Source organism: Protopterus annectens, chromosome 5.part0 (genome assembly GCF_019279795.1).
Source record: "Protopterus annectens isolate FY-2018-M chromosome 5.part0, PAN1.0, whole genome shotgun sequence".
NCBI lineage: Eukaryota > Metazoa > Chordata > Ceratodontiformes > Protopteridae > Protopterus > Protopterus annectens.
In genome coordinates this window covers 1,099,619,637-1,099,638,465 of record NC_056735.1, presented here as the reverse complement: position 1 = coordinate 1,099,638,465, position 18,829 = coordinate 1,099,619,637, and the positions used below count along the sequence as shown (strand labels likewise).

General features: G+C 39.9%; 1 protein-coding gene across 1 annotated transcript in view; it reads right to left on the bottom strand.

Moving 5' to 3' along the window:
* Nucleotides 1–18,829, bottom strand: part of LOC122801541 — a gene marked incomplete in the record, with an annotated part of 1,254,309 nt that overhangs the window by 612,219 nt on the left and 623,261 nt on the right. The window contains 1 exon segment of the mRNA XM_044070969.1: nucleotides 15,356–15,443. Coding sequence (XP_043926904.1) covers nucleotides 15,356–15,443 — 88 coding nt within the window.

The window sequence follows — 18,829 nt, the reverse complement described above, 5'->3', positions numbered from 1 at the left end:
CTCAATGGGGTACTTGGCTTTAGATGTTTTCAGCTGTAATTCAAACTCTGGTAGCGACCAACTGGCACACTTGCAAACTGCTTCTGCTACAGGCTCCACAGCAAGAAAGACTGATGTAATGGGGTCGGCTGCATTCCTTTATAGCATTAACGACCTGACATCAGGCAAGCAACAGCAACAGAGACAGAAAAACATTGACACTGGTATTCGGGCCGGCCGAGGGCTACCACAGCAGGGATAACCCACAGGTTATGACTGCAACAGTGAAACACTAAGAATATTCTGAAATGGCCAGGGTCACACCTGATAATGTACAGGTTGAAGCTGGATGGAAGACAACATCAGATCACATAATTCAGTTCTTTACACCAATAAACATAAGGCATGCAGAGTAATGCCAAGTGGTAATGAGAATTTCATTTTATTACTAATTTAGCTTTTAAATGCCATAAATATTTTTATTCATCATCACTACTCCCCCTTGCTTCCCCATTTTCTTCATGGGGTCAGGGTGTATAATCAACTATTACCATCTTTCTCAGTTCAATGCCACTCTCCTACCTTTTTCAACAGTCACACCTGTCACAGGTCTTCTCTCATCCAATCCATCCTTCTCTTTGCTACATGCTCTTGTTTCCCCTCTTGCTTTCTTCCTCTCTGTCCTAAATCTTCTTTACAAGATTGTCTTCTGCTTTCTTGTACATGGGCCTGAACCAACATAATCTGTTCTTTGATTTTCTCTGCAACTGGAGCTACTTTGAGCTTGAGTTGGAGATTGCTGGAATAAGGCTCAGTATTGAGCATTTCATTTAGCCAGCTTGTTTTAAAAAAGGGTTCCCGCAGTTGCTACATAAGCAGTGGGTTTGCACCTATTTTAACACAGCTCCACAGAGTTTGGTGACCAGCTACTGCTCTACTACCTTCATCTGAGCAACTGAGGCAACTGTTTGCACGTAGTACACCTTCACGTTGTATAGAGCAGTGGAAGTAACCATTGGCAGTTATAGACAAAAACTAAAGTAGATTTATTTTCCCTTAGAAGCTGCCCGTTCTCCAACTAAGGAGTCCCTTAAATTGCACTTAGCTGCTCTGAGAGCACCTCAGCTGGGCTTTCTACAGCATTTGGTACTTCAACTAAAATCTCCTAATCCGCACACATCTGCGATGGCAGATGTGCGGAAGTACAATTTCCAGACTTCGTAATGATGAACGAATTGCCGTATCACAACTGAGCGAATGCCAGTGCGAATTCACTCATGTGAATTCAGCATTCTGAGTGCAGATGGCACTACAGTAGGAAATGGAACATGTACCCCTTCCCTCACTGTAGTGTGATCTCGGCGTTAGCATATTAAATTAGCAGGGGGGCAAGCCATTGTTTGGAGACATCCAAAGTGTTGAGTGTTTCGAACACATTCGGCATTCCTGGAATGTCGAATTTGTTGTGCAGCACGTTCGCTGTTTTAAGCATTTGGAAGTGCATTTTCCTATCTTTTGAGTCAGATATTTGACGGGTTGCATACTTTATTTGCGACCTTGTACAGGTAAACCAAATTTACACACAGTATTATGAATGGTCAGTTCTCCTCCATTACTCCTGCCAGCCTGATTGACAAGGGTATCCTGAGACAGTGTAGAGATTGCCTCATACACTGACAACCCAACTACTCCTAATCCATTGAAGCTCAATTTGTGAAAGATGCATATGCTCAATTTGTGAGAGATGCATATACACTAAGAATTTGGAATCCTTGCTCTCTTGTTTACTGAACAGTGACACTGAACAGGTTGTCTGCCAACATTCTACACCACCTGCACAAACCAGCATCAACATAAACCATCATAGGTGGAGGTACTCGCCAGAAACTCACCTAAACACCAGAGACCTCTGAAACACAAACATGCTGCATACAAATACAGTACCTACAACAATCAGTACACATAAAACCACAAGCATCTCCACCCAACAAGCCCGAAAGACAAAGCATAACTATACCAAACTTTTTGGTCATAGGCAACTCTATAGTGATACACACAGATGCCCCACTCACCAGGCTGGACAAGATGGTTATGACCAGCTGTCTGTGAGGTGCAAGGATCCGTCAGATCACATGCACACTCAAGTCTCTCCACAAGTATCATTTAGGCTCAGTCATAGTTCAAGTTGGTGTGAATGACTTTAGATGCACCTCACTGGACTATATGAAGACAGATATGACTGAGCTCTGTATATGCATCTCAGGCAGGTATGTCCCTAGCCTTGAGCAGCATACTACCTTCACCCAAGATAACACAATATAAACAAAAAATGATAGACTTAAACAATTGGCTTAGTTTCTGGTGTCATTCTAAGGGGATCCAGTACCCGTCAGCCTGGGATGACATGGCAGACGGACCATGGTGCTTTGCCAAAGATGGTCTTCATCTGTTACATCTGGGATTTCGTTACTGGCCAAGACGCTTGCCTCCCCCACAGTGCCTTTTTAGGCAATGTCACAACAAAATTCCTAATGTAAAAATATCTTCAAAAAGCAACCTCAAGGTTATACAGCGAAACGCTAGGAATCTAAACCTAAAACTGCACTCACTGGAAGCAGCCCTCATCTTAGAATATGCGAACATCTGTGCAGTCACAGAGACTTGGTTTAAGGTCACGGAAAGCACCCCAGCCATACTGGGTTATAATGCCTTCCACACATTCAGACCACAAACTGAAAGTGCGAGAACTAAAGTAGGTGGAGTATCAATATTCAAAGATAAATACACCTCTAGATTTGTTAAACAATGCTCTTGAACTAATCCAGGTTCAACTGAATGTAGGTCAGACACCTCTCAAGTTACTGCCAGTTAAAGGACCCCCTCCAATGAACCAGGATACCCACAGTGCATACATGGATCTACTTGAATCGCTCAAGATACAACCAAACACCCTGATTTTAGGTGGCTTTAACTACCCATCCATAGATTGGAATAAGTGTAGTAACACAACTGCCCAATGGTTCTTGGACTTAATCAGCTCCAATGCCCTGAATCAGTTGGTTGACACTCCAAGGGACCCAAACATTCTGGATCTGGTGCTCACTAACATGGTTGATCGTTGCACCACCCCATGTGTGCGGCCCTCTCTACTGAGTAGGTCAAGAAAGAAAAAGTCTGCCTGCTGGACATCCGCCATTAACAAGTTATACAATAAAAAAGAAATTGCTGTCAAAGAGCAGGAAGGAATGGTCTTTGAATTGGAAGCATTCCTTACTCTGCTGAAACAAGCAGATAAGACACCTCATAAGGCATTCTAAAACCAACTATGAATCCAAATTGGCCTCCTTCGCCAATACTGAACCTGCAGAAATAGCCAGCCTGCTACCGACAGGTTCATTGAAAACGTCTCCCCGTCCCCACCACCTATCCCCCAAAGCATCTATACTACCTGCCCTCAGCCTAGGATCTCCATGGAGCAGGTCGAAAACTCTCTCTCTCTCTCTCCAAAGGCAAAAACACAGCCTCTATGGGACCTAATACTATTCCAGGCTGCATCCTAAATGGATTAAAACAGGAACTAGCTGCACCTCGGATACTTTTTTTTTTTTTTTTTCCAACTACAGTCCAAGCACTGGTTTTTGTACCTGCTGAAAGCAAAACCGCAACCGTCATCCCATTACATAAAGCAGGCACCTCCACAGACCCTGGGAACTACAGACCCATAAGACGGACCAGCCTAATTTGCAAGGCTATAGAAAAAAATAATAATGGACCTAGTCAACAAAGATATAGGAGACCTCCAAATGCTCCACTCAACCCAGTTTGGCTTTGTTAAAGGGAGATCCTGCCTCCTGATTTGATGAGCTCCTTTGAGAGTCACCAAAACACCCTGGACGAAGGCAAATCCGTGCATATGGCCTACCTGGAGGTGGCTACTCAGGCCTCATTGATAAACTAACCCAGCTGGAGATCAACCCGTATATTGTCAGGTGGATTGCAAACTGGCTCACCAATAGAACACACAGTCAAAATAGGTGTGTCTACTTCCACTAGCAGACCTGTAACCAGTGGCGTTCCACAGGGATCTGTGCTGGGGCCCCTACTGTTTGGAATATACTTCTCAGAGATACAGGCTAAAACAAAAAGGCCTATGGCTTACAAAGGTTTCAGATGATTGCAAACTGGGTGCAGTCAGTCTCCAAACGATAACATCTTACAACAGGGACTTACACAGACAAATGATTGGTGCCAAAGTCATGGGCTAAAACTCAAAGCAAAAAAATCCTTTATCATTCCCTTTGGCAAGGGCAACATCCCTGCAGATTACCACATTAACACCTTAAGCATGCAATAAGTGGTGAGAGATTTGGGCACACAGGTTGAGATCAACCTTTCCTTTAACCAACATAACTCAACAGAGGTTAAGAAAGGCTTTCTACATCACTCACCTCATAAGTAAAGGCACTGCATCCAGAAAGAGAGCTTATAACTCCCCTGTACTCCTCACTCAAAAGGCCAGTAATAGAGTACAATGCCACATTTGGTATGTACCTTACCAGGCACCTGCAGCAACTGGAAAGACCTCAAAGGTTTCTTACAAAGAAAATACAGAGTCTTGAGCAAGTGTCATAAGCTGACAGACTGAAATCACTGTCACTATTACTTTGTGTCTTACAGACTACTCAGAAGTGACCTCTGCCTTGCACATAAAGCAATCTCAGATCCTGCTCTAATAGAAATGCTGCACATTCATCAATCAAATGTCTAGGGGACTCAACTTAGTATGCAGACCTCTCAACCAATCGGGGACAAATTTCAACAAAATCAGGGACAAGTAAAGAAAAAAATCAGGGACACTTAAAATATTAGTGCTATTAACTTGAAACATTGACAGAATCAAAGTATATGAATTAATACACATTTTCAGAAGTCTATAACTCTTAATTATTGTCATTATTCATTAAGTGTAATTCACCACCTTTCCTCCAAAAGTCAGTAGTTTTAGGAGGGATTAAGAGGGACAGAGTGAAAATTTGAGTCAAAATCAGGGACAGTTGAGAGGTATGTTAGTATGAGACAACAGGACTTACTGGAGAGGCAGATGTCTCAAAGACATTAATTCTCCTCTGGAACAAACATCCAATTGAGGTGAAGCAGAATCCCTCGCTAACCCTATTTAAGCACAACTTGGATGACTGGATGGAAAACAGCAAATTCATCCCAGGAGTTTCACCTGCATCCCCTCTTGGACAGGGACAGTAATTGCTGACTTAGTTCCGCTTAATACCTTGATATACTTGATAACAGGGGTTGTACTTTGCTAGGCTTGTAAGGGCCCTAGGGCCATTAGCCTAGTAACCTATAACCCTAAGATCCTATGGCATCTGCTCAGATGTCCTCATTTCATCTGTCCCCACAGTGTGCATTCTGCTATTAGTCTCAAGCACTTCATCTCCATCAGATCTAGCCTCCTCAACTGCTCTGCCTTCACTGCCCATGTTTCTGTACCATGCATTAGTACTGGCCATACACAAACTTCTCAGCTTCTTTCGCATTCTTCTACCATACACCATCACTGACACACTGTGCCAGTTGGCGTCGGCCCCTCTAATTCTAGCGCTGACCTCATTTCAGACTTAATTACCATTCTCCTCAATCACATCTCCCAGGTATGTGAAGCTGCTAACCTGTTCCACTATTTTCCCTTCTATCTCGACTCTGATTCTTCTGGTTTCCCTCATTTGCTACCCTTACAACTATCTTATCTGTACTCTGTTTCATTCCATAAGACTTCAGTTGCTCATTCCATTCCCCTATCCTTCACAGAAGTTCCTGCTTAGAGTCAGCATGTAATGCCATAGTGTCTGTATACAGCAACTTTGATGATCAGTCCTCTCAGACATACTTGCTAATGTAGTCAATGACCATTATGAATAGTCGTGAGCTGAGCTAAAATTTGATACATACCTACTCCCAGTGGGAAACCCAGAGTCCAAAGAATGCTAAGTACTGTGTCTCAGGGTCCTCGTATATAGTCTGCACTAATTCTACCAATGTTACTGGGACTTTGGACCATTGCAGGACTGTCCAAATCTGATTTCTTGGTACCTTGTCATATCCAAATTTAGGAATGCCCAGATGGACTCTTTCATTTCTTCTCAACTATTTGTCTCGCTGCAAACATACGGCTGGTTGTGCTGCATCTTGAACTGAAACCAAAGTGCTGGTGGTCTATCTTACTTTCTACTACCCTTCGTTTCAATCATTCATCCTCTTCAGAACGTTCATGCAGTGGGTCTGGGGTCTGATACCACTATACTGCTCAGTTATGAATATCCCCTTTGTTCCTGCACACTGGCACTAGTATGTTTACTCTCCAGTCATCTGGGGCATTAACTCTCACCATACTGATGTGTGCCCCTTCAGGAGCTATTTCTCCCCTTATTCACCAAACATCTTGATCATGTCTGCTGTGACGTCATATGAGCTTGATGCTTTCAACGACTACTTCCTTTAGTAATGTTCTTGCTTCTTCTAGGGTGATGATCTCTTCTTTCACCATAGGCCGTCTCTGGGGCAGTACACCTGCTGTGAGATTTTCTTTATTCAGAAGCTGCTGAAGTACTCCATCTGCCTTTCATGTCCCATGAACTGGTGATCAAAGTCATTGCCAGCAACCCATCATGAAAGATGTCGGATGACTATCTTCTTATCGTTCTGTATTTGCCTTGCAAACTTTGTGCCATCTACTGAATTACCTTCCAGAAGCTGGTAGAGTGCCTGTGAAGCCTTGTTTTTCACAATTTCAACTTTTCTCTCAGCCTGTTAGCCAGCTAGAATTCCTTCATAGTCTGGTCTGACTTTTCTAGCTCACACTTTTTTCCCTCACTCCTTTCTTTTGATGACTTCCTGGAATTCTGCAATACACCATCTTTCCTTGTGTAACTTATTTTCATACTTGGCTCAAATGCATATCTGTTCTGCAGTCCTCGCACATTGTTTTAAGAGACTGCCACTCTTCAACTTCACCTATTTCATTTTCTTCCTGAGGTGCTACAGTTGGAGTACCTTGAACTCTTGATTTCTCTCCGGTCAACTTCCAGGTTATCAGTCTAGTCTTTGCCATAGGTGCCGGAAGTGGTTGAAGACTGTGGGGTGGGGGTATGGTGGGGCACATGGTGAGAAGGGCACTTTGTGATCTAAGCGGCAATTTTTTAAAGCACTATTTATTACCACAACCCAGGCTCACTTACAGTACATTTTAGACTTGGCCAATTTCCCTTTTGATGCTTGAAATAACATTTCCTGATTGGTCTTACCTATCCTATGGCTGATAATTGTACATTAGCCCTAGTGAAAATAACTGATCATACCACAGAAAATTTGAGGGAAGCCATGTAAGGGATGCAGAATTTAGGAACTGCCTCTATCCATTAGTGGCATGAGGGGGCAATCCTGGCATACATTTTCTATTACCCATCCTTAGATCCAAATTGCATTTGAATATGGACAGGGATGAGCTTTCTTTTTTTACTTGAATGGATAGACTATCCCCCTGCCCCTCCACAGCAGCAGCCCCAGCTACTCCAGTGTTCCATTACCTGGCTATTTCTCCTCAGTTACCACAAAACTGTTCAAACCTGTCAGCATGCATACTGTTTTATTTACTTCTGCAATGATTAGAGAAACTGAAATAAAACAGCACAAACACTAAGCCAGTTACTAAATATAGTCTTGCAATAAAAACAGACTAAGCATGAGCAGTAAACTTCTCTGCCCTTGAAACACATTAATTTTAACGGCATTAAAATTCACATTCAAAGAAAACGCATCTGGCCAGTGGAGGATTCCATTTACCACTGGGTTCTTTTCAAATCACAGGCTCCTTGCACACATTTTTAGGGACATGTATATATGTATGTGTTCTGTGATTCTCCTTCCTGACTGTATTATACACTTTGTATAATACAGCACCACTTGTTAGAATGTGTTTTAAATTTGAAGTTTTGAACAGTCTTGCAGAAAGCAATGAAACAATGTATGAACTAATAAAAACTGCCAATTTCAGAAAATTTCAACCCTAAAAGGTCAGACTTGTCATTACAATCCACCAATATCAGTAAATATGCAAAATCTCCAAGTAAAGTCATCTAAATAATGCCACATTAAAGGGATCTGCAACTAACGAAGAGGTAAAAAATAAGCTAGTAATATTGCAATAGGGAATGGATGACAAACTGATAACAGGCTCATTGTTACTTGGTAACTCCTCCAGAGGAGGACATTCACAGGACTGCAGCATCCACTCCCTTTAAAGTACAACAGTACAGTATCAGCAATCCATCTGCATACTGTGGGAGTAGAACCCACAGCATTCTGCATCAAAAGCAAGTATACTACCTGCTGTACTACTAACAATGGAAGCAGACTTGGCATAAGCAGCACTAAACTTGTCTTCCCCAAAGCTCTCAGCTCCTTGTAAAAATCCTCACTCAACTCCTTGATTGGTGGTATGCATAGTGAAATTCAGGCTGTTTCTTGTACCCAAGGTACAGCATTTGAATCAATGTAACACTAGCCACCAGGTATACCTAACTGGGGCATTTTCTCACACACGCACCCCACCCAGCAGCATATAACAGAAACACAATCCCCCAAGCAGCAGCAGCATACAACAGAAACACAACCCCCCACCCCAGCAGCAGCATATATTAGAAAGTGAAACAATCCAATCCCCACAGCAGAAAGTGAAACAATCCCACAGCAGAAGGCAAAACAATCCCGGACGTATATATCAGAAAGTGAAACACAATCCCTGCAGCATATCTGAAATATCTTACCACAGAAACGTTCACAAAAGCAGCAGCTCTCCTAACTAGAAACATGACTGAAGCAGCAGCATTACTCTCTCCTAACCAGGCAGGTAGTAACGGAAATCAGACACATGCATGGATCTTCTGGTCCTCAAAGATGCTGAATTTTTGTTTTTTCACTGCCACGGGGACTAGACAAGAACACCTTGTCTTGTAAAAGTGTGGGGGGTGCTCCCTCCCCCTCGCTCAATGGTTCCGGCGCCTATGGTCTTTGTTGATCTTACAACCTCCTCTAACCACTGCTTGCTGTGGCAAACAGCTTAAGCTGTGGACTGACTGTTTCACTGGGAATGACTTTGCAAACACTGATTCTATCCCAATGACCTTTCCTTGCTAGGAGGAAAGTCTACCAGAGTTGCATGTTGGCCACTCTTTCACGTGATGATCTGTCTCTCTCTCGCTGAAAAACACAAAAGAGCCAGCACACTAAGTCAACTCTCCTTTATTAAATAAAGCCTAAAAATAGGCACAGCAATCACAGCATACCGGTCTTGGACCGAGCCCTCAGTGCTATGAATAAATCCCACTCAACCCCTTTATATAGTGCTCCCTAAAATACAATTGGCTATTACAAATGTTCATTAAGACATGGTGCAAATAAGGTACCCAGCTTAATGATTCACAATTTTTCTTTGCAATTCAACAGTGAATGCCATCCAACTTTGTTTCTATCAAAACAAATTCTATCAATAATTGTAAAAGTAAAATTGCAGAAGTGCGTTTTATATATGTTTATATAAAGCATTTGTATTCTTTCCACATCTAATATCACTCAAATGTTCAGACATCTTGAATTTTAAAGGTTGTGAAGTTTGCCCCACATAAAATGCAGAGCAAGAACAAGTGGCTAAATAAATTACTCAGTCACTTTTACAATTTCCATACACTAGAATGTCAAAAACCTGCGATGTATTTTTGGGCGTAAATTGTTTATCCTCTCATGTTTACAAAAAGTACAAAGCCCACATGGATAAATAAAATGTCTACCATCCAAACCTGTTTGACAAACAACCCTATCTTTACATACCCTCTAATAGTGATTAAACCATCCTGCCAACGTCCTTCCTTTTCTATATGAAAAATACATTTTTGACATGGCAGGAGACTCAACAGAAAGCTTTTATCTCATTTGTAAAAATGTTTTATGAACATAGAATTTCCACTTTAACCGCTATTTTGATGAGGTTATGGGAATCAGTTACCCCTTTTAAACAGATGTATTCTGAACAGTTATCTGTTAATAGAGAAGGATATGAAATCCTGTATGATTAAAAAATAGCGGGATGTGAGGGACTATTTAAAAGGGAAACCATTTGAATATAATAAAACAGTGCAATTTATTGATACCAAGGTTTCATAATCTATTAGTTTTAAGCGTAAAAGGAAGAGGTCTATTTTGAAGAAATCTTCCTTTTCTTCTGAGTTTTCTGTGGATGAGTTTTCATCCATTACAGACACAGAAGTACCTACACCTTCTGTCTCACCTACAACTAAAAAGGCCAATAAGGAAGCCCCATTAGAAGAACTAGAAGGGGCAGACGTAAACACAGGGGTTGCATCTTTAGAGACACTTAATGACGACACCGAAATAGTCAACATTCAGAATATACACATTTCTTTGTTTTGTTGTCTAATGATAAAATGTGATTTGTTGAATAAAGGGCTGGGGTTTACACCCAGTTATTTTGTTTCAGAAAAGGATGTCACTTCTTTTTGTAGAACTTTAAATTTAAGACTTTTTCAATCAAGAACCTTCGGTTGATTTGGATGACAGAATTTAGGTTTAGACCATGTACCATTTACGCCTCCATCTAATATAAATTTATCTATTTTTCAATATCAAGTATTGAAAGATTTACATTTCAAGTGCGATTTTGATAGGCCAAAAAACTTGACAATTTGTCTTCATTACAATGACAGGCTTTATATAAGCTGAGTAACAAAGACATTGTGATTAACATGACAGATGGTTATCTGTGATTGGCATATGTATGTTAATGAAGCTTCGTCAATTATTGGATCATAGGTTCCATCAACAAATGAATTTAGATCCTACAGGGGTATTCAAGAAAGATACTGACAACTTTTGTATTTAGCGTTATGAGGAGGAGATTTCCAAGGAGGTAATGCATCATCTAACCAGTCTGTGACCCATTCTATTGCCTAAAATCCATAAGAATCTACAGAATCCCACTGGTAGATCCACTGTTTCAGGTAAGGAATCATTGACAGAGCCACTTCTACTTTAACTAAATATCTTCAACATTTATTGGTTTTTGTATGTTCACGAATTCAAGATACTACACAATTTTTGAACATAATTCAAGAAACACATTGAATCTGGTTGGCTATTATGTACTTTGGATGTGTCTGCTTTGTACACTAATATTCCCCAATGGGCAGGTCTTTTAGCACTGGAATTTTGGTTGAATCAGCCTTTTTTATATTGTCCCGGTTTCAATACCTTCTTGCTTTAACAGAGCATGTTTTGACCAAAAATGTTTTATATTTTGGAGATCAGTGGTTTTTACAACTCAAGGGTACTGCCATGGGGGCTTCTTTTTCACCCATATATGCAGATCACTTTATGGGTTACAGAGGAACAGGTATAAGATTGCTCCCATAACTTATTCTTAGATTCTATGGCTATTTGGCGCAGATATTTGGTTAACTGCTGGCTTATTTGGTTAACTGCTGGCTAATTTGGAAACACGATTTGGATTTACAGGAGTTTGTGCAGTACTTAAATGAAATTAAGTGGGGCATACAGTTTACGGTTAATTATCATTTTTCTAGCATCATCTTCTTGGATGGACAAATTACAGTACACGAAAATGGAACTTTTAAAAGTTCTGTCTTCAGGAAATATCCGCAGTTCAATACCTTTTTTGCATGCTACTAGCTGTCATCCACCCCATATAGTCAATAATATTCCTAAGTCACAATTTCTTAGGATTTGCAGGGTTTGCTCTTCATCAGTAGGACTGGAAGAGAAGAATAAAGATCTGATTCATAGGTTTCTTGATCGTGGTTATTCCAAGTATGCAATCAAGCTTATATATCTACCAACAAAATACATAGGTCTACTTAAGTATCAAGTTAGGACAGACACAGCAATCTTTAAAGCTCATTACGGATTTTGGAAGGAACACTACATACACCTCAGGAATTTAGTGCATAAACATTGGGACATATTACTTATGGATGATAGAATTAAAAGAGATTTTTACCTCCAAAATGCCTTTTTTCATTCAGAAAAAAAAGGAAGGACGTTGGCAGGATGGTTTAATCACTATAAGAGGGTATGTAAAGATACGGTTTGTCAAACTGGTTTGGATGGTAGACCTTTGGTTGGTTATCCACGTGGACATTGTAGACTGTGGATCATTAGGCTGGGTGCCTTATTTGCACCAGGTCTTAATGAACATTTGTAACAGCCAACTGTATTTTAGGGAGCACTACATAAAAGGGGTTGATTGGGATTTAGTCATAGCACTTATGAAGGCTTGGTCTGAGACTGGTATGCTGCGATTGCTGTGTCCATTTAGTTTACTTAATAAAGGAGAGTTGACTGTGTGCCGGCTCTTTTGTGTTTTTTGGTTATACTTTTTGGGTCCTGCACCTTTCTGTACTTGCATGGGGGTGTCTCTCTTGCTGAACCATGTGTTGAACACCATCAAGGCATTTACCAAACAGAAATCTAGAATTGCCTCCTTTATTCCTGAATGGTCTCATCCTTTTTTTTCTATTGCCCCCACCCATCTGGACCCAGGCAGTCCTCATTCTATCCCGATATAGGGATTCAGGTTCCCCATAATCAACATTAAATAAGATTGTCCTGTTTTATCTAGCAGGTACTGCAACTGCTGCCTGAATACACTTTTCCTGTCACAACACTGCTGTGGGTCAAAGGCTGAGATTATGAATATGGGCCTATCCTTGCACTGGAGTCTAACTAGTCTGTCACTTCACTTATTCTGATAAAATCCCTCACTGTCTTCTAAAACCTCTCCATCACAATTCCCACACCATTTCTTGTCTTTCCTCCACCTGAGTAGTAGATTCTGGAAACCATGTCAAGTGGCTTTGCTGTACTAACCTTCCATCTTGTCTCCTGGATACACAGGATGTCCATCCTCCTCCTTATCATCATGCCATCCACTTCCAAGCCTTTTCCTGTTAGTGAACCAGTACTGAGTGTAGCAATCCCCAGTTCATATTTAGCAGGTTAACCGATTTTGCATCCACAGAGCTATGCTAGGTAACCCAAGCTGGGCAACTGGACACTGGTCAGCCATTAGCTTACTGACCCAGGACTGATGGGCAAACACTGGGCAATAGAAGCACATACTAGCATGGCTCCCTGGCACAGGTCAGAGTAGGCCAGGTCCTCTACCCACTTACAAATACCCATGCCCATTTTTATCAACATTAGTCAACATGATCAAATCACCTAGAGCCAATTTTTACACCATTGTTTGGCTAGCCCTGACACTGCATGCAGTCTGTGATTGGTGTTCTATCTAGAGGATACTGTACACCACAGCTGATAATCAAAGTGGTTGGTCTATACAACTCTTCCCTCTAGAAGCATCATCCAGAGACTGCTTCTGCCTACAACTCCATTCTTGGGCAAGTTTGAGTTGGAAAAGCTCAGTATGTTTTTGGGAGGAATAGCACAGAGACAAAAGTACATGCAAACTCCATGCAGGCATTGGCCAGAAGTCAGTATTGAACCTTATTCCATTTTACATTGGAGGATTCGACTTTAACCATCATGTAAACTGTGCCTATATCCCCATTTTCATCTATTTGTATCACAAACATTGCCCTAGATTTAAGAAATGCTGACATTAACCGCGTGTACATCATGCAAATACACAGCTGCAGCATTACAAAAAAATCTAGCAGCAGTGTCCCACAAATGCTTCTGTATTATCTCAAAATTCTTACAGTATGACTTTATGGAAATATTTCTCACACCAACATGTACAATACACAACCCTCTCAGCACTGCAAGTGATAAATAGTTAGGTGATGACAGAAAATCATGAATGCAACAACTTTTTAAAACACTTTCAAAACTTACCTTCAACACTTAAAAGTTAAAAGATGGACAAGAGAAAATAACAGGGGGATATGATAGGATCTCTTATTGTAACCATATTATGTGCTTGAGGCATGCATACCAAAAAATTCACCTCAAGAGCAAAGCTCGAGGAGTGAATTTCTTGGCATCCATGTCAAGAACATATAATAATGGGTTATGCTAGGTGAGAACCGAACATAACTCTCTGCAATGAAGGGAGTTTTTTCTACTCTGTATACTACCAGTTACAAAAAAAAAACACACAAAGGGTCAGATTCGACAACACCTACACTAAATGTACACAAGTTGTATTCAAGGACATCTCTACCACATTTTTTGTGCTTTCTAGTCACTCAGATTATACGAAGTGCACATGTAGTCTACACTTTGTGTTAACCTTTATGAATCCCCCCCTCAGTATTTAAAGCTACAGGAAAATCAGTAGGAAAACAAACTGGGAGGAAGGCATGATTTGTCTGTTCATTCAGAATAGTGTATACTTAGTATACACTTAGTGTTGGCTAATGTATCCCAGGGAAAGTGGTTTACCTGATTTTAAAGCCAGTAACACACTTAGCAAGTGCTGTAACTGGAGGAAAAAGCAAGGACAGTTTCTGAATCTCATGCTAACTTAGTTAAGTTACCTACAGACTGATGCCTGCAGAGTTCCAGGGACAAAAAAATATGTGCAAAGATACTTGAAAATAAATCAAAGTCCCCTGCCTGAGACTCAGCTGTAATAGCACTTGTGTGGAGTGGGGTATAACAAAAACAGCTTGGGAAGTGTTGTTATGGTCTGGTCTTACACTGCAGTAGTGTGTATTTTTTTTCTGATTTTGGAGCGTAATGACAAGTGCTCCATGCACTACAAAAGTATTTACATCAGTTATATTTTTCTGCACAAGCAGACCTTTTTACAGCACCGCTTTTACAATAAAGAAGCCAATTTGTACCTTGTTTAGAATAAAGCAAAATGTAACTGAACTTTTGAAAATAATGGTACACCTTTTGGACATTTTGGGACCTTTCCAGACTTATTATGCCATCTGCTTTTATACACTACTTTTTTGCTGTGATCAAGTGGACACAGTGAAAAGCAGGCAGTATGCAGTCAATGCTTAGGAAGACACAGATGACTCAACAGTTTCAGTCATTGAATGCACAGTTAAGGAACACAGAAAAAGGCAAAGAAAAAAAAAGGTTGCTCAAATACATATGGTCATGCCACAAATTACAAAGGGTAAAAGCACGTAAAAATAAAAAGGGTAAAAAGACATACGTTTCTCTTATCACAGAAAGCACAATCTTTAACATCCAATTTCATTACAAATCATATCAATTGTGGAATAAAGGCCCATAGATAAAGCTAAAATGTCAAATACCATTCCACATACAATTTAAGGAGCATACATACCGAAGGGCCTACAAGTAACTTCCAGCTGATGCTCTGCATTAAAGATACAGGTAGGATAGTTTCTCTTTTTATTGTCAGTATTCGTGGACTAGGAAACAAAGCAGAATTAGCAATATAAATAAAAATGTAATAAATAAATCAAAAATGTACAGCAACTCAGTTTAGAGCCTGCAGACTGCTCTAGAAGGCAGAAAGGAAGCCATTCAAAAATGCATGATGCATTCTACTGTATAAATAATTCCAAAGCCAATCTACTTTAATCTTTGCACCTAAAGCATACGTCAACATAAACAGAAATGCTATCAAATGAGTAAAACAAACTACCACATTCAAACTCAGAAAAAAAAAAAAAAAAAAAAAAAAATCAAAGGACATGACCAAACATGCTAACTAAAAACATGCTTCTTGAGGAGCACTGTGCCACACCTAACATTTCTTCAAAGACTCAAGTCTCAGCCAAAATGTTTCATAAAATAAATACATACTTTTTTCATAAAGTTTTCTTGAATGCTCCTGGGAAAATCATTACTAAAAATTGTACTCGCCTAGCTAAAATAGCAGAGGCAAATGAATAACTATAGAGACTAACTTTAGCAAAAGAAGTACAGCACAACTGTGTGAGGGTAACTCATTAAACTGTAAACATTCCAATAGTAGATCACTGCTAGTGGCAGACGTTAGTCTTTCACCCAGAGCAGCCAGACATCACTATATGGGTACAAGAATACTTTCCTTTGCTGCAAGACTTTGCTGATAGTCACAGAAGAGTAGAGTGCAATGCTTGATATCCTATGCTAAATATCCCTGCATTATTTCTTTGATCTGTATCAGGAAGGAAGAAAGGTTACTTTCTATAATAATCTCTTTCCCATGCTAATGCACAGTCAAATGATACCTAGGTACTGGATATACATTCCTAAGCATCCAATTAATTTACAGGCATCTTCACCATACAAAAACAAACCTACAGCATGCCATCAAACCCGTATATATGCATAAAAAGCAAATACATCTAGGAAAGGGAGTGTATGTATATGTGACAATACAACTGAAACAGAATAATGGGAAAGGAGGGTGCAGTCTAACTAGGGCACTGACAACTCTATTTTCATAAAGATCATTGCTATAAAGCATTCATAACATGAATGGAAAACTGCTAAACTATACAATTCCATGACACAGGACCTAGCTGGTAGGTTACAGCATATATTGTTAGTAGTAGAGATGTGAAACCAGGTTTAATTTTTGGATTGTACATCCAACTCAAAGGTGAAAAGAATGTCACAGATTCAAAAATGTTATGAGCAGATACATTTCAGGAAGAAAACAGTAGTGGTAACTGCCTCCATGGAGCTTTCCCTTACATGCCCAGACAAGGGAAGCCACCTACATCACATCAGTAGATGACACTTGTTAAAACATTTGGAAAGTGTCTATAGTGATACCTGTCTGTAGCACTGAATACAAATAACTGTTCACTTCGCCTGAAATCTTTAGTTCTTTTAGTAAAGCAAATTGACTTGATAGGAAGATTCAACTTCCAGTTTCATACAGGGAAGAGGTTTAGAGAGACACAGAAACCAGTTTAGCATAAAGAAGGGGTTAGTCTTAAAAGATATCTTATCGTTGTGGAAAACTGAGTACTTACGGTTCTCTACACATTAAGGCCTGCAACTCAAATCTTTCTAGCCAACATGTTGTCAATAGGAGAGATGTAGCTTCAAATGGAGAAAGTGAAGCCTTTCCAATGACAAAACTGAGGACAAACTGGTGAGATGGGTACCATGGGGTGGGGGCTGAGATACAAGGTCTCCTTCAAAAATAACTTCAGTATACTGACAAATACTAGGGGGGTCATTTATCATTTACTGGCTGAATACCTGTGAGATAAAACTACTGAATTCGAGCAACAGTGCAAAGGGTTGAGTTAAACTCCATCATCCTACACAAGTGAGAAAGCAACTGTATCACCATCATGTAAAACGCAAACAACTTAAAATAATTGTGAACAGCTGTCCTGAAATGTTCTAAACCATTACTTTAAGTCTCTTAACATTGTAGAGAACAAAGGTTCTTTTTTTTTTTTTTTTTTTTTTTAACTCAACAGACTGCAATGCATGGGGAAAGTTATTTGCTCTTCTGAGTTTAGTTGCAAGAACCAAACTTTTATTGGCACATAGGAAGCTACTACAAAAATGTTTAGTTTTTTCTTTTCTTACTTTCAGTAATGCCTTCAGAGGAACAGGAAGAAAGGTAACCCCCAGAACAGCATACAAAAACAACTCTCCCAGAGTGGAAACCAATAAAATAAAGCTGGTAAGTGATGCTATTTTCCAAAATATTCCGTTTCTGACTGGAAAACATACTACCTAGATGTAGTCAAAGAAAGAAGACTAGCCATGCAACCCAAATGTATCCCACAGGCTATTTTGCCTTGGAGGTTGTTTGCAGAGTTGTATGTTAGGGCACGGATTTAACTGCTGCCTTTTATCCATCAGAGACACAAAGTATCAGACCAAGGGTGAGTATACAAGCGATAGCCACTACCTGGAAGAAAAAATAGGCTAAAAGAAATAGAGAGGTGTTTAAAATAAATGTGAAACAAGAGGAATATATCAGGTCAAACAACAAAAGACTGGAAAATACTGAAGTACTGAGTAACTGTTGGATGAGCGGATAAAAATGGAGAGAAACTGGAATAAAAAGAAGGATGTCTGAATGTGAAGCTTCAAGATACAAATCTGAGCAAGAGTTATTGGACATCAAAAAGCAAAAGGTTCTGTCATCCCATAGAAAACTAGAGGGAACAATTTTATCAACTTTATGAAAGCCCAAGTAAACAACTGTGCTGCTGTTTAGCAACAAGACCTTTTGATTGAGAGGGCACATTGCATATGTGTACCAAACCGTGTCATTAGGAAGCAGTCAAGATTTATTCGGACAACGCTGCAAATGTATCATTAAAATTAATTGATTCTAACTAAAATGCACCAAAAAGGAAAAGCACTGAAAACTGGTGACATTAGAATCTTATTAGAAAATTACTAGCCAGTAGACACTAGGCAGGAAATGAGCAGAAAGTATTTAGATGATGTACAGAAGCAAGATTGTGATTCACACCACTATATCCAATCGTTTTAAAAACATTTTTCCAAGTGGTAGAAAGACCTTTATGGAAGCAGAAAAATCCTTGCAGGACATAAAAATCTTTAAACAATATAACAAGACTAAGAAACCAGGAGGGGACTGGAAATCACAATCTTTGACAAGTAAAACGGTTGCTGTCAGTGGCTAGGAAAGAACCACACCAGTTAAACCTTTCCAGTTTAAGAAAAAGATGATTAACAGAAACACCAGTAATAAAACAATTAGAAGTCTGGATAGGAATCAGACACCAGTAGTGAGTAAATGTAGTGGATGAAGACTAGCAACAAAGTGGACTTACTGAAGTAAAAAAGCATTAATTCTGCTATA